The following is a 22,158-nucleotide window of genomic DNA, read 5'->3' as shown; positions in this document are numbered from 1 at the left end:
TCAATTTTCTTTTTTTTTTTTTTTTTTGGGTCCGGTCGTGGGGCCTGAACTCTGGGCCTGGGCGCTGTCCCTCAGCTCTTCAGCTCAAGGCTAGCGCTCTACCACTTGAGCCACAGCGCCACTTCCGGCTTTTTTCTGTTTTGCTTATGTGGTGCTGAGAAATCGAACCCAGGGCCTCAGGCATGCAAGGCAAGCGCTTTACCACTGAGCCACTTTCCCAGCCCCGGATTCAATTTTCTTTAAAGTGATTGTGTGTGTATGCATGTAGTGTGTGTGTGTGTGTGTGTGTGTGTGTGTGTGTGTGTGTGTGTGTGTGTGTGTGTGTGTGTGTGTGTGTGTGTATGCCAGTAGTAGGGCTTGAACTTGGGACTTGTGTGCCCCTGAGCTCTTTTTTTTTTTTTTCTCAAGGCTAGTGCTTTACCACTTAAACCACAGCTCTATTTGTGGTTCATTGGAGATAAGAGGCTCTTGAACTTTTCCTGTCTGGCCTGGCTTTGAACCATGATCCTCAGATTTCAGCCTCCTGAGTAGCTAGGATTACAGGTGTGAGCCACTGGCACCCAAAGAAGTGATTTTTTTTTTTTAATAGATACTAGTTAGTTTCATGATGTTGGTTGGGTATGATACCAAAAAACGACAGTATTTTCTCGAGTACTAAGATATATAACAGCATTAAAGCATGATCCTTGAAGAATTAACACAAAAAAACAAGTGACAGAATTTAGGGTTCTTTTTCAGAGGGTTTAAAATTTCTTTGAAACTTCCCCTCCCCCACAAGCCAAATGATTGATCATGGTACAGAAAGCATACTGAATACATTGCCTGGTGTCAAGGTGGGAACCCCCTCACTTTTATATAATAAAATCTTCTTCCAACCCGTTATGACCGGAGTCCACGTTGTCTAAGGGTACCTTCGTTTTGGGAGACCTAAAGTTGTAATAGAAAACATCATTTTCATCTAGGGACTGGTATTCCCATTCTCCTTCAGGTAGGAAGCCACTTCCAGAGCCTGAGCCAGAGCCGGATCCAGAACCTGATCCAGAACCTGAACCAGAACCAGATCCAGAATAGTCTTCAGAAAGAGGAAAGTCATCATTCATGCTCTGGATTCTTGTCATTCTGAAATATGAAAGAAAAAAAATACAGTAAAGTTTGATTCATAAAGACTAGAATTATTATATATATATTATACAACATATAATATAATACATATTATATAATATATCATATATTATAATATATTTAAGATAAAGAAATAATGAGGCCATTTATTTACTTAAAAGAGTTCAAAAGCGCCGGGCACTGGTGGCTCACGCCTGTAATCTTAGCTACTCAGGAGGCTGAGATCTGAGGATCGCGGTTCAAAGCCAGCCCGGGCAGGAGAGACCGTGAGACTCCTATCTCCAATAAACCACCAGAAAACCAGAAGTGGCGCTGTAGCTCAAGTGGTAGAGCACTCGCCTTGAGCTGAAGAGCTGAGGGACAGCGCCCAGGCCCAGAGTTCAAGCCCCACGACCGACCAAAAAAAAAAAAAGCTTCTGAATTAGTTAACATTTTCTATGTGTCTAAGGGTGTGTGCTCACATGTGTGCACCTATTCTAGTCTTGAACTCAGAATCTGGGCACTGTCCTTGAGATTTTTTGTTCAAGGCTAGCACTTTACCACTGGAACCATAGCTCTACTTCCAGCTTTTTATTAGCTAATTACAGATAAAAGTCTCAGAGACTTTTTTTTTTCAGTTGTGGGACTTGAACTCTGGACCTGGGTGCTGTCCCTCAGCTCTTCAGCTCAAGGTCATTTCTCTATTGAACCACAGTGCCACTTCTGGTTTTCTGGTGGTTTATTGGAGATAAGAGTTTCACAGAGGGGCTGGGAAGGTGGCTCAGTGGTAGAGCGCTTGCCTTGCATGCCTGAGGCCCTGGGTTCGATTCCTCAGCACCACATAAGCAAAAAGAGAAAAGCCGGAAGTGGCGCTGTGGTTCAGCTGGTAGAGCGCTAGCCTTGAGCTGAAGAGCTGAGGGACAGCGTCCAGGCCCAGAGTTCAGGCCCCACAACCGGACCCAAAAAAAAAAAAACAAAAAGAGTTTCACAGACTTTCCTGCCCCGGCTGGTTTTGAACCGTGATCCTTAGATCTCAGCCTCCTGAGTAGTTAGAATTTCAGGAGTGAGCCACCAGTGCCTGGCTTCTTGGGGACGTTAACACCAGGGCTGGCTTCAAATCATAATCCTCAGATCTCCTGAGTAGCTAGGATTATAGGCATCATATCTCCTGAGTACTCCTGAGTAGCTAGGATTACAGGCTTGAGTCCCCAGTGCCAGCTGAAAAGTTTTAAATCTTATTTCGTTTTGCTACAAACTATTTTATTTTGATTTTCATCAAAATGAAGGATTCTAATAGAATTCAAGTTTTTATCACCTAAGAATTCTTATTGGATGTTTCACAAGTTTTATTTGAGCTAGACACAGTTTGATTTGTGTTTGACAGTTATGACCATTAATATCTTCCTTTCCCTAATTCCTCTTTTTATTCACCACTAATTCTAAAGTATTTTTTAATTACCCCTTCCCCCCACAGAAAGCCATAGCTTAATCAAAACTATAGAAAACCTTGGCCGGACACCCTTGGCTTACACCTGTAATCCTAGCCACTCAGAGGCTGAGATCTGAAGTTTGAGGTTCAAAGCCAGCCCAGGCAAGCAAAGTCTGTAAGACTGATATCTCCAATTAACCACCAGAAAACTGGAAGTGGTGCTGTGGCTCAAGTGGTAGAGTGCTTGCCTTGAGCTGAAGAGCTGAGGGACAGCGCCCAGGCCCAGAGTTCAGGTCCCACGACTGACAAAAATCAAAAAACAAAAACAATAAATGAAAACCTTACTCTCTATCCCCAGCCCCTAAGAACCACAAATTGACTTTCTGCTTCTAGGACATTGCTTATTCTGGACAATTTATATCAATGGTATCACATAATATTAATTTCTTCTACTTCACTTAATATTTTCAAGGTTTACCTATGTATCAGTACTTCTATTTCTTTTGTTTTATTGTTGTTTTTCAGACAGGGTCTTACTATATAGCACAGCCTAGCCACAAATGTAAGATCCTCCTTCCCTAGCCTCCTGAGTGCTGACAGTAGAGGATGCCACACCTAGTTCTATTATATTCCTTTTTAATAGCCAAATAGTATTCCATTCTACTGATATTCCTCCTCCTCCTCCTCCTCCTCTTCCTCCTCCTTCTTCTTCCTCTTCTTCTTCTTCTTTTTTGCCAGTTTTGGGGCTTGAACTCAGGGCCTGGGCACTGTCCCTGAACTTCTTTTGCTCAAGGCTAGCACTCTACCACTTGATCCGCAGCACCACTTCCGGCTTTTTCTGTTTAATGTGGTACTGAGGTATTGAACCCAGGGTTTCATGTATGTTAAGCAAGCACTCTACCACTAAGCCACTTTCCCACTAATCCACATTCCCAGCCCCTCCACCTTTATTTATTCATTCAATTGATCAAATCCTATTCTATTTTAGCATGTAATATGGTAAATGAATAAAACAATCTTCAGTTATTTTTATTATGTGTTAGGGAAGAATATTCAACGCTCATTTCTGCCACCCATGAAAAAAGTTACAAAAACATAGATGGATCAGTATGTTTGCACACCTCATTGCACGTGTACATATATGGCACAGTTTGTTTGTTTTTTGTCAATCATGGGGCCTGAACTCTGGGCCTGGGCGCTGTCCTACACAGTTTTGTTTTTGTCATGGGTCTTGGTCTCTGGGCCTGGGCACTGTCCTTCTGCTCTTCAGCTCCAGTTTAGCGCTTTACCGCTTGAGCCACAGCACCACTTCTGGTTTTCTGGTGGTTTATTGGAGATAAGAGTCTCAGACTTTCCTGCCTGGGCTGGCTTTGAACCATGAATCCTCAGATCCCAACCTCCTGAGTAGCTAGGATTACAGGTGTGAGCTACTGACCCCCGGCTTATGGCACAGTTTTGTCATGTGTTGTGCAACAAAAGCCCAACTATTCAAAGTGATAGATTCAAGGAAAAACTGACAGTCCCACTGCCTGCCCACCAAGATTTCGACAGAGGTTGTGACAGCAACATCAGAGAAAAGTCCAGTCCACTTACGAGACAGGGTCAGTCCTTTCTGGGAGGATCCTGTTGGTCTCACCGGGCGGTAGATCAAACAATGGGCCCTTTTCATCAATGCAGTTGGCAGAATTGCTGTCTGGACTGCAGCGTACCCACTGGTATCTGGCCCTCCGCATAGGATACCCTGCAAACAAGGACCCACATGAGTGGTAAGGATCTCTTCTACAGCTTCTAATTGCTAAGGCCCTAGGAAGGTTTTAATTACATACTTTCTAACCTTGGCAGAAAGTAAAGTATGGCCAGCTTTAACAGAACAGCAGCACCCGCTGTGTGCTAGCCTTTTGTATATAATGTTCTTATGGCAACACTGCTATAAAATGGTGGAGAGTTAAAGACTGGAATAAGCTTTGGAGTCAGCTATCTGTAGTAATATCCAGGTTACTACGGAAACTCGAAACTTTAACTTACCTGAAACTACACACACAAACACACACACACACACACACACACACACACACACACACACTATAAACTGATCTAATAGTATCATAAGCTTATCTCATACACATACACACAAAGAACATAACCTAGCCAGGTGCAGTGGCTCATGCCTATAATCTCAGCTACTTAGGAGGCTGATATCTAGAGGATTGCAGTTCAAAGTAAGCCTAGGCAAAAATGTCTTGTGAGACTCCATCTCCAACTAACAGAAAAATGTCTGACTAGAGCTCAAGTGGTAGAGCGTCAGCCATAAGCAAACAAGCTGATTGAGGGTGTGAGGCTCTGAGTTCAAGCTCTGGAATTTAGAGGAGAAAAAAGCTGGGCACAGTGGAATGCTCCTGTAATCTCAGCTTTGTGGGAAGTTTAAATAGGAGGGTTGTCATCCATTTCAGCTTGGGCAAAAAGTGAGGCCGGGTGCCGGTGGCTCACATCTGTAATCCTAACTACTCAGGAGGCTGAGATCTGAGGATGGCCAGCCCAAGCAGGAATGTCCATGAGACTCTTACCTCCAATTAGCCACCAGAAAACCGAAAGTGGCGCTGTGGCTCAAGTGGTAGGGAACTGGCCTTGAGCTGAAGAGCACAGGGACAGCGTCCAGGCCCAGAGTTCAAGCCCCACAACAAATCCCCTCCTCCCCCCAAAAAAGTGAGACCCTATTCAAAAACTAACCAAAGCAAAAAGGACTGGGGGCATATCTCAAGTGTCAAGTGCTTGTGTAGCAGGAACACGATCCTGAGTTCAAAGCCAGGGCCACTTTCATACCAAAGACATAGACATTAGACATGTAGTAAGCACTTGATAATAATAACTGTTGTTTTTGCTTTGATTTGTGTTTGGAGACAGAATCGTGCTATGTAGCCCAGATTGGCTTTAGAATCTGCAACCCTCCCACCTCAGTCTACTGAGTACTAAGATTACAGATGTGCACCATTACAGCCTGAACTATTATCATTTTTGTATTGTTATTTCCACTTTGCACAAAGAAAAATTTACACAGAAGTCGGGATTCCAACTAGTAACTCATCCCCAAATCTGCCTTTATTCATAAAAATGAGTCAAATTCCAGTTCAGAAAAGTTGAGTACATAGGAACATCCAAGGTATTACAGAGGCCAGATCTTAGGGCTCTGTTTTAGGACTCTGCAGTGTTAAGAGTTATTAAGTTACTGGGCACCGGGAGCTTACACCTGTTCTCCTAGCTATTCAGGAGTCTGAAATCTGAGGGTCACAGTTTAATGCCAGCCAAGGCAAGAAAATCTGTGAGGCTCTTATAATCTAATTAACTATCCAAAAAAAGCCGGAAGTGGAGCTATGGCCCAACTAGTAGAGTGACAGCCTTGAGTAAAACTAAAGGGACATGAAGTCCTAAGTTCAAGCCCTAGTACTAGTGCACAGACACAGACAACACACACACATACACACATACACACACACAATTAAACGTAGATCAAAGCTTATTCTCTATGTATTCAGATTTTACAAGAAAAAGGCTACGGAGGGCTAGACAGGTTGGATTCTCTTCTTGCTTCTTTGGAATTACTAAAAAGTTTCCAAACATAGCAGTTTTCAAATTCTGCAGTTATATTGTTGACCCTTTACTATTTCAGAATGAAGTACACTCTTAATAACTCAGTGTAGCAAGAGCAGAGACCTGCTGGTGAGAAATACTACACCAGCCTTCAAATGCATCGTCTCTTCCCCACCCAAGGGCATGCTTTATTCAACAACATGATAGTATTTTGGGGGAAATGGAAGAAAATATACAAAAATGACTATGGTTATAGAGTTGGCATTTTTCTCATTTTTAAAGCAACTGTTTTAATAAATAATAGTCCTCTAAAATATAAACATTGAAAAGACCACAGTATGCGAGGGTCCAGTGGTTAACACCTGTAATCCTAGCTACTCAAGAGGCCGAGATCTTAAGTTTGAGTTTTGAAGCCAGCCAGGATATGAAAGTCTGTGAGCTCTTAATCACTTAAAAGCTAGTTGAGGAAGATGCGCTCTGTGATCTGAAAGTAGATAGGAAGACTGGAATTTAAATTCCCATCTACTACTTAGTGTCTTTCTTATTCTCAATTGATCACATGTTAAATGTGAGGAATTTTAAGGCAGAGTTCTTGTTTAAATAGATAAAAGTAATCAAACAAAAGCAAGCCTTTTCATACGGCAAGTATTAAATACATTCTAACTTATTCTTCCCCCCTCCTTAATCCCCCCACCATCCCCTTTTCTGATTCTTTTCCCTTCAGGCAGCATTAGTCTGGCATCCGGTTACTGCCTAGGAGCCTCTTGTAGGTAGGACAATGAGTGTCTTGCCCAGCAGAGGGCGATGGCTTTGCACCTCTGAGCTCTAGACCAGCCAGCACTGTCCTATGGAAAGGATGCCAACTTGACAGGGAGTCTGAAATGTTTTACAAAGTAAAAGGAAACGGGTAACATTTATTTATTTAACTCAGAATATTAAAATTCTGTTGCCAGGCCTGGGTGTCTCACAACTGTAATCCCAGCTACACCTGGGCAGGGAAGTTTACAAGACTTTTATTTCTGGCTAGAGATAGAGCTATAATAGAGTGGCAGCCTTGAGCCAAAAAGCTCAGGGACAACACTCAAGCCTTGAGTTCAAGCCCCCCCCCCCCCCCCACACACACACACAATGGTAGTCTTCAGCATGTGGGTTATCTACACTGGAGTTGCTTCCTACTGTCACTTTCACAGAGAGATAACTTCCCCTCCTTTTGCATAGTCTGAGAAGTTGCAAAAAGCTCCACGTTTACTTTCAATTTCTCCCTCAACTCAGTAGTAAACAGCAAAAGTCAACAGCAAGGATTATTATTATTATTATTATTTTGTCATCGTGGTACTTGAACTCTGGGCCTGAGTGCTATCCCTCAGCTCTTCAGCTCTAGGCTAATGTCTACCATTTGAGCCACAGTGCTACTTCCAGTGTTCTGAGTGGTTAATTGGAGATAAGAGTCTCATAGACTGTCCTGTCCTGGCTGGCTTTGAACCATGATCCTCAGATCTCAGCCTCCTGAGTAGCTAGGATTACAGGCATGAGCCATCTGCACCTGGCTAGGATTCTGTTTTAAATAAAGAAAATGTCTAGGGTTGGAGTAGGAAACTAATTCTGATCTTAAAATCCACTGACTAGTTCTGCTATGAGCCTCACACAACAGTCACAGGTTGTTTGCCAGTACAAGTGAGAGGACAGAGCCCATCTCTTCCTCCATCAGTTGGAGCTGATTCGTCCTCACTGAGAATAGGACGGTAATGTGACAGAAAATAAATGTGAAATCACTGGATAAACAGCCACACATGCGGTGGCATCCATGTCATCACTAAGATCTAGGAGACTGACAAGAACTCTTGGGCTAGTCCTGGCTCCTTGGCCATACTTCCTCTCTCCAGGGGCATCTTTGAAAATGAGAGAGAGGACTCACAGGCCTCATCCACAATCTCCCAGACCTCATGTTAACTAGACCTGCTGCCATCTGTGTACTTTATTATCTACCCCTTGCTGCTAAATTCCCACTCCTTTGTACTTAGTAGATACAGTTCAACATCATGTGTTAAATTGAATTGCATGAAAAAATATGCTATGAGCTGAATTATGTCCCTTGCAAGGTTCACACATTGAAACCCTAACCCACAATTTCTCCTAATGTGACATTATTTGGAAATAGGATTATGGTAGATGTAGTTAATTAAGATGAGGCCAGTAGGGTGGCCTCTAACCTAATCTTTTACAAGACAAGGATAGTATGCAGGGTGTGGTAGTACACACTTATAATCTCAGCACTTGGACAGCAAAGAAAGCAGTAGCTTGAGTTGAAGGCCTTCCTGGGCTAGATAATCTCTTGATTATCTGTCTCAAAAAGTCCCCTCCTCAAAAAAAAAAAAAAAAAAAAAAAAAAAGGAGAAGGTGGCATCTATAAGCTAAGGAGGAAGGAGTCAGAATGAAAACAGATTTGCCAACACCTTGATCTTAGATGCTAGACTCCAGAACTATGAGGAAATCAACTTGTGCAAATTACCCAGTCTGTGGCACTTAGTGAAGTCACCACAAGCAAATTAACACAGTAACCTAATATGGACTGAGCCTATTCATGCCAAGGAAAAGCAAGCTAAAAGCCCAGTTCATTTGATTGGCCAAACCAATGAGCTAAGAAAACAATTTATCTTAAACCATTTTTTTTTAAGATAAGGAGGGAATGTACTTGAATCACATCTGGCATCTTACGGAGGAGTGATGAAATCATGTCACAGCTCAACACAGCAGCCTCTCTGAGGTCATTAGCATTGGGTCTAGTTCCCTTGTGAGCCCTTAGAAATATGCTCCTTTTCCAGTTCCCTCATTGTCTCTTTTTTGGTTTATTTCTTTCCAACAAAGAGATGAAATCCATCAGATGATGACATAAATGCTAGTATTTTGTACACCTTCAACATGCTTCTTTCTCCATCATTTCTTTCTAATGAATATGTATAGAAGGAAAGACTTTTGGGAAGTGGCGCTGTAGCTCAAGTGGTAGAGCGCTCGCCTTGAGCTGAAGAGCTGAGGGACAGCGCCCAGGCCCAGAATTCAAGCCCCATGACTGACAAAAAAAAAAAAAAAAAAAGGAAAGACTTGTTCTCATTCTAGTTTTGCCTATAGCAATAGTCAGTGCATAATGGGAGTGTCCTAGGGAATTTTTGAAGCTCCTAAGATTTGCATAGCTCTGGGAGCTATGAGACCAACTGGTCACTAACATCTGTGTCACAGAGGGACTACATCGCTCTCAATGTTACCAGAACACATGGTCATTAGGGAATCATTACATTTAGCCGAAGATCTCCATGAGAAAAACCCAAATAAAAGTTTATTCTTTAGGTTTTATTTTATTTATTTATTTTTTGCGTCCATTCATGGGGCCTGAACTCTGAGCTTGGGCGCTGTCCCTCAGCTCTTCAGCTCAAGGCTAGCGCTCTACCACTTGAGCCACAACGCCACTTCCAGCTTTTTTCTTTTTGCTTATGTGGTGCTGAGGAATCGAACCCAGGGCCTCAGGCATGCAAGGCAAGCGCTCTACCACTGAGCCACCTTCCCAGCCCTCGTTAGGTTTTATACTATAAAAACAAACAGATTAACGGTCACATTTCAACCACATTACTTGTTTTTATTTTCCTATCTAATGTTTGCATCACTAGAAGAAAGCAATTTTTTTAACATAAATTTCCAAGATGTAAGAAATTTCTGTGAGATCATCTGGAAGATTTCGGTTCCACCGGAAGTAAGAAGATGAAGACAGTTAGAAGTCACTTTGCAGAAACAAATCCAGGACACGTGTGATGTTATGACTCAACGTTTCCTTTACCATTTTGGTGGGGGGCCGAGGGAGCAGGGGGAGGACTTGGTGTTTTTCTACCATATATTTTTGCCATCTAGTTATCAGACCAAACCCTTCTTTCTGCCTTATTTAGAACTAAATAAGGCAGAAAAAGAAATTGTACTACAGGAAAAGAAATAATACTTTTCTTAGAGATTTATTTTTTTCATTTCTTGGCCATTAAAAGCTTTTAAGCTGTGTTAGTCTGACTAAACAGCTCCAAATGATAGAGAAACATAAGAAATTATTTCCAAATGTGATGTCCTCAGAGCAACAGCTCAAATATTAACACTCTTTGGGCTTTTTTCCTTAATCTGAGGTTTGTGTTATCTATGTTTAAACATAATCAAAATTTCAGTAAAAACTAAAGAAAAAAAAAAAAAAAGCCTGATACCAGTGACTCACACCTGTAATCCTAGCTACTCAGGAAACTGAGATCTGAGGATCACGGTTCAAAGCCAGCCCAGGCAGGAAAGTCCATGAGACTCTTATCTCCAATTAACTGGAAGTGATTCTGTGGTTCAAGTGGTAGAGCGTTTGCTTTGTGCTGAAGAGCTAAGGGACAGTGCCTAGGCCCAGAGTTCAAGCCTCACAATGGACAAAAAATAAAAGGGGGGGGGCGGAATCTGGGGGAATGTGGTCTAGTGATAGAATGCTTAAGTAGCATTCATGAAGCCCTGGGTTCAATTCCTTAGTACCACATAAACAGAAAAATCCGGAAGTGATGCTGTGACTCAAGTGGTGGAGTCCTAAGTTAGCCTTGAGCAAACAGAAGCTCAGGGCCAGTGTCTAGGCTCTGAGTTCAAGCCCCAAGACTGGCAAGAAAAAGAAGTGGGGTGAGGGGCGAGAGATGCAGACATTTTTTTCAGTTAAAAAATTAGCATAGGGGCTGGGAAGGTGGCTCAGTGGTAGAGCGCTTGCCTCGCATGCATGAGGCCCTGGGTTTGATTCCTCAGCACCACATAAGCAAAAAGAAAAAAGCCAGAAGTGGCACTGTGGCTCAAGTGGTAGAGTGCTAGCCTTGAGCTGAAGAACTGAGGGACAGCGTCCAGGCCCAGAGTTCAGGCTCCATGACTGGACCCCCCCCCCCCAAAAAAAAAATTAGCATCTACCAGAGCTAAAATCATAATAACTCAAATGTGGGATTGGAATAGACACTCCCGGGAAGGTAGATATTCCAGAATATTCCATGGTGCTATCTGCATTAGACACATGAATCATTTTCTTTCTGCCTTTTCTAAGCTCTTTAAATTGAGAATCCACCCATTTTCACCCCCAAAATAAACTATGTTTCAATCATTGTGAAACTTAAAAGGCTGCACCTGTCTCAAGAGTTTAATTTTTCTTGGTACTAAACTCAGCTGAACGCAAACCATAGGATTCCACCACCCCAAATTCTTCTTTTCCTCCACTCCCATAGTATGATTCATGTGGTACCTTCAAGCGAACACCGTTATTTGCATGGTCCCTGGAGATTTCAAAGATTAGAGGGGAGCAAGATTCCCAGGTCTTACCTTGAACGGAAGATTCCAGAATCAGAACGAGCAGGAGAGCCAGGACAAGCCTACTGCCCTTGAGGATCTTGTGCATCCTGAACAGCTCAATGCAGCTCGCCAGCCCCACAATGAAGAAATACAGCAGGGTGCTCTCTGTCCCTTTTAGACAAGGCTCCAAAACCTCAAACCCTGCCCAGAACACACGTCACAATTTCCTGAACAAATAGAAAGAGATCCACATCAACACCCAGCAAGAAAGAAAAGGAAAACAGCAAAAATGACTATTCATAGCCATTATGAAACTGCACTGGACTCTCCCCAGGCCTTGCTTCTTCAAGGTTGTCTGTTTATTTTCTTTTTCCTCCCATCAAAACAGTAGACTCAGCATTCAGAGCACTTTGGTTTTCCCTTTCTTCAGGTAGCAATCTAAACAGGGCCAAGAGGCCTGCCCTACTAGATAAGTAATAGCTTCCTTCATCATCCAGCACCTTCAACACAAAACGTTCTTGCATGCTCTTTCTCATCAATGAGTACCAGGATTCCCTGAGCCGAGCTCAAAACAAGAAACTTCCATACTGAATTGTCCTCTGCCAGAAGGATTTGTCTGAGTTCACATAAGCAGTATTTTTCTCCTTGGATCCAATGTTGACATTGGATCATTGGCTCTCCCTCTACCTCAAAAATAATGATGAGGGTTTGGGGTTACAGGGGGGAGAAAAACAAAAAACGGAAGATAGAAAAAATGTTTTGCATTCCTTTTGCCCTTTTCCCCCTCTTCACAATCCGTTTCTCCTGATTTGAGTCCATGTATCTTTTTATCTTTTGGCTTAAAAAAAAAAATCAACTTTTTTTTTTTGGCAGTGTGGGGTGGGGTGGGGTTAGGGTGGGGTGGGGTTGGGGTGTCTTCTAGCCTTGAATAAGGCAGAAATCAGGACCAAGGGCAAGTTCCTCCCAACAAGGGGCTGTGAGATGTAAGAACACACACACACACACACACACACACACCTGCTTCTATAACATGTTCCTTGGTCCTGCAAAGAGGCAGATTTCTGGAAGGTTATGGTTGCACGGGAGCTGGCTAAGGGTAGCTGGTGAGGCTCCTAGTCCCTAGCCGCAAGCATATACTTTCCCTGAACTTCCTTTGAAGCTTCCGCTCTCCAATTTGGCCTGCCCGGCCTACAACCTCCCCAGACTCCAGGGAGCACACACCCACTTTCCATTTCACCCCCCATTGACCGGAGGGAGGGAGGAGTTTTCCTTCCCCGGCGTTGGGCTTCCTGCTGACTCCTTGCCATTTCCTGCGAAGGATGGGACCTCGGCGTCTAATGGCTGAGAGCTGCAGAGAGTGGGTTCTGGATTCGCCTGTCCTCAGAATCCCGGCTGCAGCCTGCCCGGGGTGGGTCTTACCACCCAGGGGGTCATCGGAATCTCCGGATTGACAAAGCCAGCCAGCCAGCTCGGCCCTCTGGAGTGGCAGTGTCAGCCTGGGTCCCTTGAAACGCCTAGCACTAAAGCAGCAGTCCTTGTGCAAAGAAAGCTCCAATATGTTTCCTGCAAGGCCCTACCCGTAGGTTAGAACCTACTAGTAGGAAATGCGGGAAAACGAGCATTCAAGGGATTTTTCTCATTTGGATACTTCTTCCCTCCAACCCCCAGTCTGGGTCATGGCAATTTCTTAAAATGTAAAAAAAAAAAATCGGATTGTATAATAAGCATTTGCTCTTCCCTACTACACTAAGACCCAACAATTTCTTTTAGCTAACAGCCTTCCTGCTGTCAGTGTCCAGGCCTCTCTTCCAGAGATAAAGGGGCAGGGCTAGGGCCTGAAGCAGAGGAAAGTCCTGGGTCTCAGCTTGTCTCACACACACACACACACACACACACACACTCTGGGTTCTATGGATAGAACCTATGGGAAGGGTTCTATGCAACAGGCACCAGGGAAAGGGGCTCACAAAAGCACATGGTAAGCTGGGTGCTGGTGGTTCATGCCTGTAATCCTAGCCACTCAGGAAGCTGAGATCTGAGGATCACAGTTCAAATCCAGCCTGGGCAGGAAAGTCCTTAAGACTCTTTTTTTTTTTTTGTCGGTTGTGGGACTTGAACTCTGGGCCTCGGCGCTGTCCCTCAGCTCTTCAGCTCAAGGCAAGCGCTCTACCACTTGAGCTACAGCACCACTTCTGGTTTTCTGGTGGTTTATTGGAGATAGGAGTCTCACAGTCTCTCCTGCCCAGGCTGGCTTTGAACCGCGATCCTCAGATCGCAGCCTCCTGAGTAGCTAGGATTACAGGCGTGAGCCCTATCTCCAATAAACTACCAGAAAACCAGAAGTGGTGCTAAGGCTCAAGTGGTAGATCACTCACCTTGAACTGAAGAGCTGAGAGACAGCTCCCAGGCCCAGAATTCAAGCTCCACGGGGTGGGGGGTGGGAGGTGTCAGGAATTGGAGACTTTTAAGGAAGAATTGGGAGAAGAAAAAAAAAAAAAAAGGCTAAATCCCTTGTCATCTCCTATCCAGAGATGACAATGTCATTCTGCCTCCAGAAATTCAAAGCTTACACACACCACATCCTAGCACATGGGGGCCCTTTTCATCTCCCTTTAATGCTTTTATTTATTTGTTTATTTATTTATTTTATTGGTCGCGGGGCTTGGACTCTGGGCCTGGGCGCTGTCCCTCAACTCTTCAGCTCTAAGCAAGTGTTCTACCACTTGAGCCACAGCACCACTTCCAGTTTTCTGGTGGTTTATTGGAGATAAGAGTTTCGTGGACTTTCCTACTTGGGCTGGCTTTGAACCATAATCCTCAGATCTCAGCCTCCTAAGTAACTAGGATTTCAGGATGAGCCACCGGCGCCTGGCCTATTGCTTTTATTTTATACAGTGCTCTGTGGTACTATGTAGCCCACTGATGTCCCCAAAACTAACTTGGTCCTTGCTTCCCACCAATCCTATAACTCATCCACTTCAGCTGGGCATTGTGATCTATGCCTATAATCCCAGCTACTTTTGAGGCAAAGGCAGGAAGACGGATGAAAGAAATTCTGGGCTGGACCTGGCAAATTATTAAGGCTCCAGCTCAAAAATAAAATACAAACTAAATAGCTTGAGGGCATGACTTAGGTACCTATAGAGTAATTTCCTAGCAAGGATCTGGGTTCAACTTCCAATTAAATTAAAAAAAAAAAAGACTACCACCTCATCTTTAAACTGTCTCTGGAATAATCTGTCCAAGTTCCTAAACTCAACAACCAAATTTCTTAAGCTTCAAATCCAACATGTATCTGAAAGTCACATTCACACACAGGCCATTCTATTTAAGCTTCTCAGTCACTAAGGAAGAGGGAAGTTCCTACCCTTAATGTGTAACCACAGGACAACAGCCAGATACATCTTCAACGGCCTTTATGTTTCAGTCTCCAGGGACTGACCACAATAACCAATTAAGTTACTACATTTTAGTGGTTGATTTGCTCCCTCCCTTTCTCTCTCTCCCCGCTTCCAAGATCTGCACTATATACTATGTATTGAAGGCTAGCCTGGAACTATAACTCTATCTTAAGATTCTTCTGCCTCTTTCCATAATTGCTGGGATTACAGGCATGCATGAACTACCATGTTCTCCACATGTTTACCAAAGAATGAAAGAATACAAAAACCCTCCATTCAAAAACACAACATCTAGTGCTAGAGAGAGTTGTTTCTCTTCTGATTTTAATGATATGTTTTGTATTTTGATGATATTTATTTGGTTGATTATATCCCCAAATTTACTGAATATACAGATTACATCAGAATACTAGAACTAAGTTATCTGAACTGAAAGAGCTCACTGAAGGCTAGCTCTAAGGAAGTTCCTAACCATACTGCTTTGAAGCAATGCTACTATATTTCAGTATCCAAGCAGAAACCAAAAAGACTTTGTTTCTCATCCTTACCACACTTTAATAATCTAGTCTCAGCTGATAATCAGGGAATACAAACCCAATATTTGCACCTTTTTCTTTTATTTCTTGTTGTTATTGTATTTGAGACAGTGTCTAAAAGGTCTAATTTGAGATGTGTTATATTTGTAAAACAAAATATTGGATTTGCAGGACCACTCAAGAAGCTGAGGCTGAGGTTCATGATTTGAAGCCAGCCGAGGCAGATAAATCCATGAGACCTATTTCCATTTAACCATCAAAAAGTCAGAAATGGAGCTGTGGCTCCAAGTGATAGAATGTTAGCACTGAACAAAGAAAGCTCAGGAATATCGAGCACTAGCCTTGACACAAAGAGGCTCAGGGAGAGCACCCAGGTACTAAGTTCAAGCCCCACAACTGACAAACAAATAAATAAATAAAAGCTCAGAACAATGCCTGGGCCCTGAGTTCAAGCCCCAGTACTGGCACAAATAAAATAAACAAAAAAGATTAGATTTGCATATAGCAGGGAAACGGAATGGAAATATTTTGGGCATTTTGTTTTGTTTTGTCTTCTAGAGACAAAGTTTTGCTATGTAGCACTGGCTGGCCTTGAACTCTGGATCTTCCTGCCTCAGTTTCCAAAGATCTGGGATTGCATGTGTTCACTTTTATACCTCTCTCTGGAATAGTATTTTGAATATGCTGTGCTGACATATATCATAAAAACATTTTCTTGTTTTTCTTTATTTTAGTTGTCATAAAAGTATATCATTTAAATTAATTTTACCTGCTGCTTTTATATCTTAAAATAACTCTTGGGTGCTGATGGCTTATTCCTATAATCCTGGCTACCCAGGAGGCTGAGCTCTAAGGATCCTGATTTGAAGCCAGCCCAGGCAGAAAAGCCCATGGTACTCTTATCTCTAATTAACAACCAAAAAGCTGGAAACGAAGCTGTGGCTCAAGTGACAGAGCTTTGAGCAAAATAACTCAGACACAAAATGCAGGCCATGAGTTCAAGCCCTAGGACTGGCACAGACTAAAAATAAACAGAACTTTTTATAGTTGTTTTTTTTTTTTTCCTAGAGCTGAGTACCAAACTCAGGGCCTTGCTCTTCCACTTAGCTAAATCCCCAACTCGCTAAGACCCAAACTCTTGCTAAGTATAGTAGTAGACACCTGCAATCCTAGCATCAACCCAGTACTGGGGAGGGTGAAGTAGGAGGGTCATGTGTTAACTGAAGTTACATAGTTAGGCCCTAGGAAAGAAAAAGGAAAGAGAGAGAGAGAGAGAGAGAGAGAGAGAGAGAGAGAGAGAGAGAGAGACAAGCAAGCTACTAAAAATTAGGATTAAAAATGGCAACCATATGAAAAATATGAAATTCTGTTTGCAGTTTGCATTATATTTCTACTGGACAACATTCATTAGAAAGTGGTGGTTCTTTTAAAGTTAAGGAAAATCTTGGTTAGGAAGGAAAGAGATACATTACCTGAGAGTTTACCTACACTTAAAAAATTGTCCCCTAAATATGCTGTCCTCAATAGAAAACATTCACACACTCTTTGGGAGAAGGCAGTAGAACAGGCAGGCACCTTCTGAGGAGTGTTTGTCACTTGCTTATCCCAACTGCCCTGGATGTGTGCATGACTTCATAGCTACCGTAAAGAAGCACGGAGAAATCTCCACACGGGTGGGATGTGGCTTTTGGCGATCTCACTCTGACCCTTGACTCTTGGGCATTCGGTGACCCCTCACAGAACCTCTCCTTTGTTCTAGAAGGGGATTTTTTTTGTCAGTCTGTTTTCCAGGCAAGCCCATCTTCCCTTTATCTTTTTTCAATTAAAAAACCCCCATACTCCATCCATCCTGAGAAAGGAAAGCAGCTCCCTGTAGCCATGGCCAGAATCCAAGTGGGGACAAAACCAAGGATGTGCCAGCCTGATCTCTCCAATCACTTCTTTGGCAATCTATGGGTTGGTGAGCACACAATTTTCCATTTCTGATCCCTCCCGCCAAAAGGTTAACTTGGCCACTTCTTTTTTTGTTTGTTAAATTGTGAAAGAACTTTTTTTTTCCCCTCACCATTTGAGTAGTACTTTCTAAATGTTCCCAATGGGCAGACTCACAGTTGCTACTTGTGGATTCTCCCTGGCAGGAAACCCCCAAAACACAGTTCCCAAAAAGCACAGGCTGCAGTGCTGCAGAGAGCAATGCGGGGGGGGGGGGGGGGGAGGCATTGCTGGGGTCTGAACGTTGAGGCAGATGCTCACTTGATATGCTCCCAGCCATTCTCAAAATTTCACCTTGAGGCGTCAGGCTCTCTGGGGGACTGACAGGAAAACATTCTCTTTTTTTACTGCATTGTCTATTTTGTCCCAAACGAAGGCTATGCTCTGCCTTTTTTTTTCCTTAGAAGCCACTGAAGTAAGAGGGGTTTGCTTTTGATATTAAAAAGATGTAATAAGGGGGCTGGGAAGGTAGCTCAGCGGTAGAGTGCATGCCTTGCAAGCATGAGGCCCTGGGTTCGATTCCTCAGCACCACATAAACAGAAAAAGCCGGAAGTGGCGCTGTGGCTCAAGTGGTAGAGCGTTAGCCTTGAGCTGAAGAGCTGAGGGACAGTGCCCAGGTCCAGAGTTCAGACCTCATGACTGGTAAAAAAAAAAAAAAAAAAAGATGTAATAAGCTGGGAGTTGGTGGCTCATACCTGAAATTCTAGGCACTAGAGAGGCTGAGATCTGAGGATCACCACTTGAAGCTAGCCCTGGCAGAAAAGTCTGTGAAATTCTTATCTCCAATTAACTGGCAAAAAGCTGGAAGTAGAGCTATGGTTCAAGTGGAAAAGTGCCAGCCTTGAGCAATGTCCAGCTAAGGGACAATGTCCAGGCCCTGAGTTTAAGCACCAGTACCAGGACACACACACATACACACACACACACACACACACAATAAATAACAAGAATAGAATAGAATAACTAGCTTATTCATCCTGGAAAGATGCTGCAATGCCATCTTATTGCTAACGTAATTTATCATGGTTACAAAGAACTCTCAGGACCTGCAGTCCTAAGGCCAGTGGGTACCCAGACATTAGCCATTTCCTTATCCAGCTTGACCACTGGGTCCAGTTTAGAGCAAAGTACTTACTCAAGGCCATGGTCTGATTGCAAAAGAACCTGGATCACAGTTATTTTCATCAGCCACATTGGTGTGATGTCTGTTGCCCAGGAAGTTGCACACAGCGGGTCCCCTGAACCCTCAGGAGGGCCTATGCAATCAGCATGGGCATGGAGCCTTCCTTCCCTTTCCTTTCCCATTCTCAAACTCCTTATCTTTTGGATGACCTCTTCCTGCTGTTTATGTTGGATTTTGTTTCTTTTAGGCTCTAGCTGTTTTGCAGGCTTGAAGCAATCTATTCCCACATGTTGCCAAAGTTCCATTCCTTACCTTCATCAAGTATTGGCTTTAATCTGTCTCACCTTGCTATGAAGCCAAGGCTGACCCCTCAATGTAGTACACCTACCCCACCCACAACATTCCCCTCCCCAGCTCTCCTTCCCTACCCTCTCCTCCTAGTGATGCTAATTCATTGCATACCCCTACCAGAATGCGAGCTTCATGGGGACAGGACCTAGGCCCACTGATGTATCTCTCCATGCCTAAAGACACCTTGGCCCAGTGGTCACTACCTGAGTGCTTGCTAGCCTTGTTCAGAATGAATGTTAGTTGTTCTTGTTGCTGAGTCTTTTACATCAAAATCAGATTCATCTGACATCAGGAAAAGTAAAGCAGTTAGTTGGTACTCAGTAAATATGGGCTGAAATGGAAATTGTTCAAAACTGTTTGTTTTTGATACCTATACTGAGGCTTGAACTCAGGACCAAAGGGCTGTCCTTTAGCTATCTTACTCAAGGCTGGCATCCTACCATTTGAGTCACATCTCCACCTCTGGCTTTTTGTGGGTTAATTGGAGATAAGGGTCTCATGGACTTTCCTTCCAGGCTGGCTTTGAATTGCAGTCCTCAGATCTCAGCCTCCTGAGTAGCTAGGATTATAGGCATGAGCCACCACTGGCTTCAAAGCTGGTTTTGATGCTTTGCAAACCTCAGAGCAAGGATCAGGAGAGGTGACCTGCTGTGCCCCTGAACAGTCCTACAGGCCCTAAAGACCCTTGGTTCTAAGTAAACTCTCACTTATATAAAATGCCTGAGAGAGGTCTGGGATGTAGCTCAGTGGTAGAGTTTGCCTGGGATCAGAGAGGCCCTGGGTTTGATCCTCTGTGTCATTTAAGTTGGGAAAGGAGAGATGATGGAAAGCATTCCTTTATCTTCTTCTTTTCCACCTCTTCCTCCTCCACTTCCTCCTCCCCTTCTTCCTCCTCCTCCTCCTCTTTCATCTGTCATGGCCTGGGTGCTGACCTTAAGCTCTTCAACTCAAGGCTAGCACTCTACCACTTGAGCCACAGCACCACTTCTGGTTTTCTGGTGGTTCATTGGAGATAAAAGTCTCATGGACTTTCTGCCCAGGCTGGCTTTGAACTGTGATCCTCAGATCTCAGCCTCCTGAGTAGCTAGGATTACAGGCATGAACCACCAGTGCCTGCCTTTCTTTTCTTCTTTGATTTTATCCTGAAACATTTTAGAATGTAAAAATAACACAATAAACTCAAACAAAATTCTGCGTGGCTAGGATGGGAATTCATTATGTACATCACTTAGTCAGTGGAAGGTAAGAGCCCAGACCATGCTGGCCCCTTTCCTCAGGGCTGGGGACAGGAAGCCAGCCTAGGGAAAGGAGCCAGGTCCCTCTAGCTGCAGAAAGAATAAGCTCAGATACACTTTGGAACACCAGGAGATTATTTTCAAGCCTTGAAAGGAACATACTGATCAGCAGTTTTCCTGCTCCACAGATGATAAGCAAGAGAAAATAAGCCTATTTTTGAGCACAGAGAGTTCAATGAGATTTTTCTAAAGTATGCCTCATTTAGAAGATCAAGCACTGGCCGACTATAGCCAGGGGTGCCAGGGAACACTAGCTCATCGTGCTTATAATCCTAGCTACCCAGGAGGCTGAGAGCTAAGGGTTATGATTCAAAGCCAAGAAGAAAAGGCTATGAGACTCTTCTACTACTTTTTTTCCACTAAAAAGCCAGAAGGGGAGCTACGGTTCAGGTGGTAGAGCACCAGCCTTGAGTGAAAAAAGCTAAGAGATAGTGCCCAGCCTCTGAATTTAAGACTCAATATTAGCACAACAAAGGAGAGGTGTGTGTGTGTGTGTGTGTGTGTATGTCTCTGTGTGTGTGTGTGTGTGTGTGTGTGTGTGAGAGAGAGAGAGACATTTTAAACTCTAGAGAGAAAAGTATCTTTCCATTAAAAAGAAAAGAGAAAACGAAGGGCTGACATTTCTTTTCCAAATTGCTGTGGATGGGGCTGGGAAGGTGGCTCAGTGGTAGAGCGCTTGCTTGCATGCATGAGGTCCTGGGTTCGATTCCTCAGCACCACATAAGCAAAAAGAAAAAAGCTGGAAGTGGTGCTGTGGCTCAAGTGGTAGAGCGCTAGGCTTGAGTTGAAGAGCTGAGGGACAGCACCCAGGCCCAGAGTTCAGGCCCCATGACTGGATCCAAAACAAAAAACAAAAAACAAAATTGCTGTGGGTTGTAAACATTAGAATTCAACTGTATGGGTGAGACTCCGTGGATTTCAACTCAGCACCTGCAATCCTGGGCATGTTATTTAACGTCCAGGAGCCTCAGTTTTCCTCTCTCTGAAATGGGATAAAATGGCACCATCCGCATGTAAATACTATGTGGACTAAACGAGCACAACCATGTGAAGACTTGGCACATGGTTACTGCAAACGATGCCAGCCACCATCAGTGCCCATTAAGTAAGCACTGTCACTACTAGGGGTAGAAGGTCCAGGAAGTCACACATCATTTCCAGACATGAGGGATGAAATAGGAGGCCAAGAGCATGAGCCTTGCACAGAAGCTGGGAAATAGCTGCTTACTTAGACAGATCAGGGAGCTAGAGGACGGGAAGCTGACACAAAAGTGTGCGGAGTTGGGAAGTCAAGAAGGAAAAACAGAAGTAAAACTTTCCCCAGAAATCTTGAGCCTCTTCTCTTTGATTGTCTTCAGAGAAGGGATCTTTCATGTGCTAGGCAGAGGGTGGGTTGTGAGATCTCACTGAGACCTCAGATAGCTCAATCAAGTTAGCCATCCCACCTCTACTCATCATGGCTGTCTGGTAAAGGGGAGGGAGCAGAGGGGACTCAGATCTCCCCCCATCTCTGTTCAGGAGGCCAGGTGTAATTATAATCACCTTACATAAAACAGGGGCAGGAGAAGTGGTAGAGCACTAGCCTTGAGCCCAAAAGCTATAGACAGTGCCCAGGCCCTGAGTTCAAACGCCAGGAGAGGTGCATGCCCGTGTGTGTGTGTGTGTGTGTGTGTGTGTGTGTGTGCGCACGCGCGCGCTTGCACGCGCTCACGCGTACACACACACACACACAAAACCAAGGACCGGGCCTGTTCTAGGCAGGGTCTAGAGTATGTGAAATCCTCTTTACAGCCCCTCCCCTTCCTCCTAAAAGCTGAGGATATCATTTAGTCCTCCAGATGGCAAAGCCCAAGGAGATCTGTCCAACCCAGGGCCACCAGAGCTCCAGCTGAGCAGTGTCTATTTAATTGCCCCCAAACTCTCCCCAGGCTGGGTAGTCAAACACCTTTACCACCACCAGAAATTTCTATTTAAGCTTCATAATCCTGTCCTCAAAAATCTCCTGGGGCGTGGCCTGTCATT

The 22,158-nt window shown here is 43.9% G+C and overlaps 1 protein-coding gene across 1 annotated transcript; it reads right to left on the bottom strand.

The window, feature by feature from the left end:
- Positions 1–640: 640 nt before the first annotated feature.
- On the bottom strand, positions 641–11,614 carry Srgn (serglycin). The gene is made up of 3 exons (XM_042696391.1): positions 11,468–11,614; positions 4,124–4,271; positions 641–1,119 (listed from the first exon to the last, which is right to left on the bottom strand). Exons 1-3 carry the CDS (start codon positions 11,541–11,543, stop codon positions 852–854), a joined length of 492 nt encoding a protein of 163 aa, XP_042552325.1. The 5' UTR covers positions 11,544–11,614; the 3' UTR covers positions 641–851.
- Positions 11,615–22,158: the final 10,544 nt, after the last annotated feature.

The sequence above is a fragment of the Dipodomys spectabilis genome, unplaced genomic scaffold (assembly GCF_019054845.1).
Source record: "Dipodomys spectabilis isolate Male_0828 unplaced genomic scaffold, ASM1905484v1 ptg000207l, whole genome shotgun sequence".
Classification (NCBI taxonomy): domain Eukaryota; kingdom Metazoa; phylum Chordata; class Mammalia; order Rodentia; family Heteromyidae; genus Dipodomys; species Dipodomys spectabilis.
This window is presented reverse-complemented; position numbering and strand designations above follow the sequence as displayed.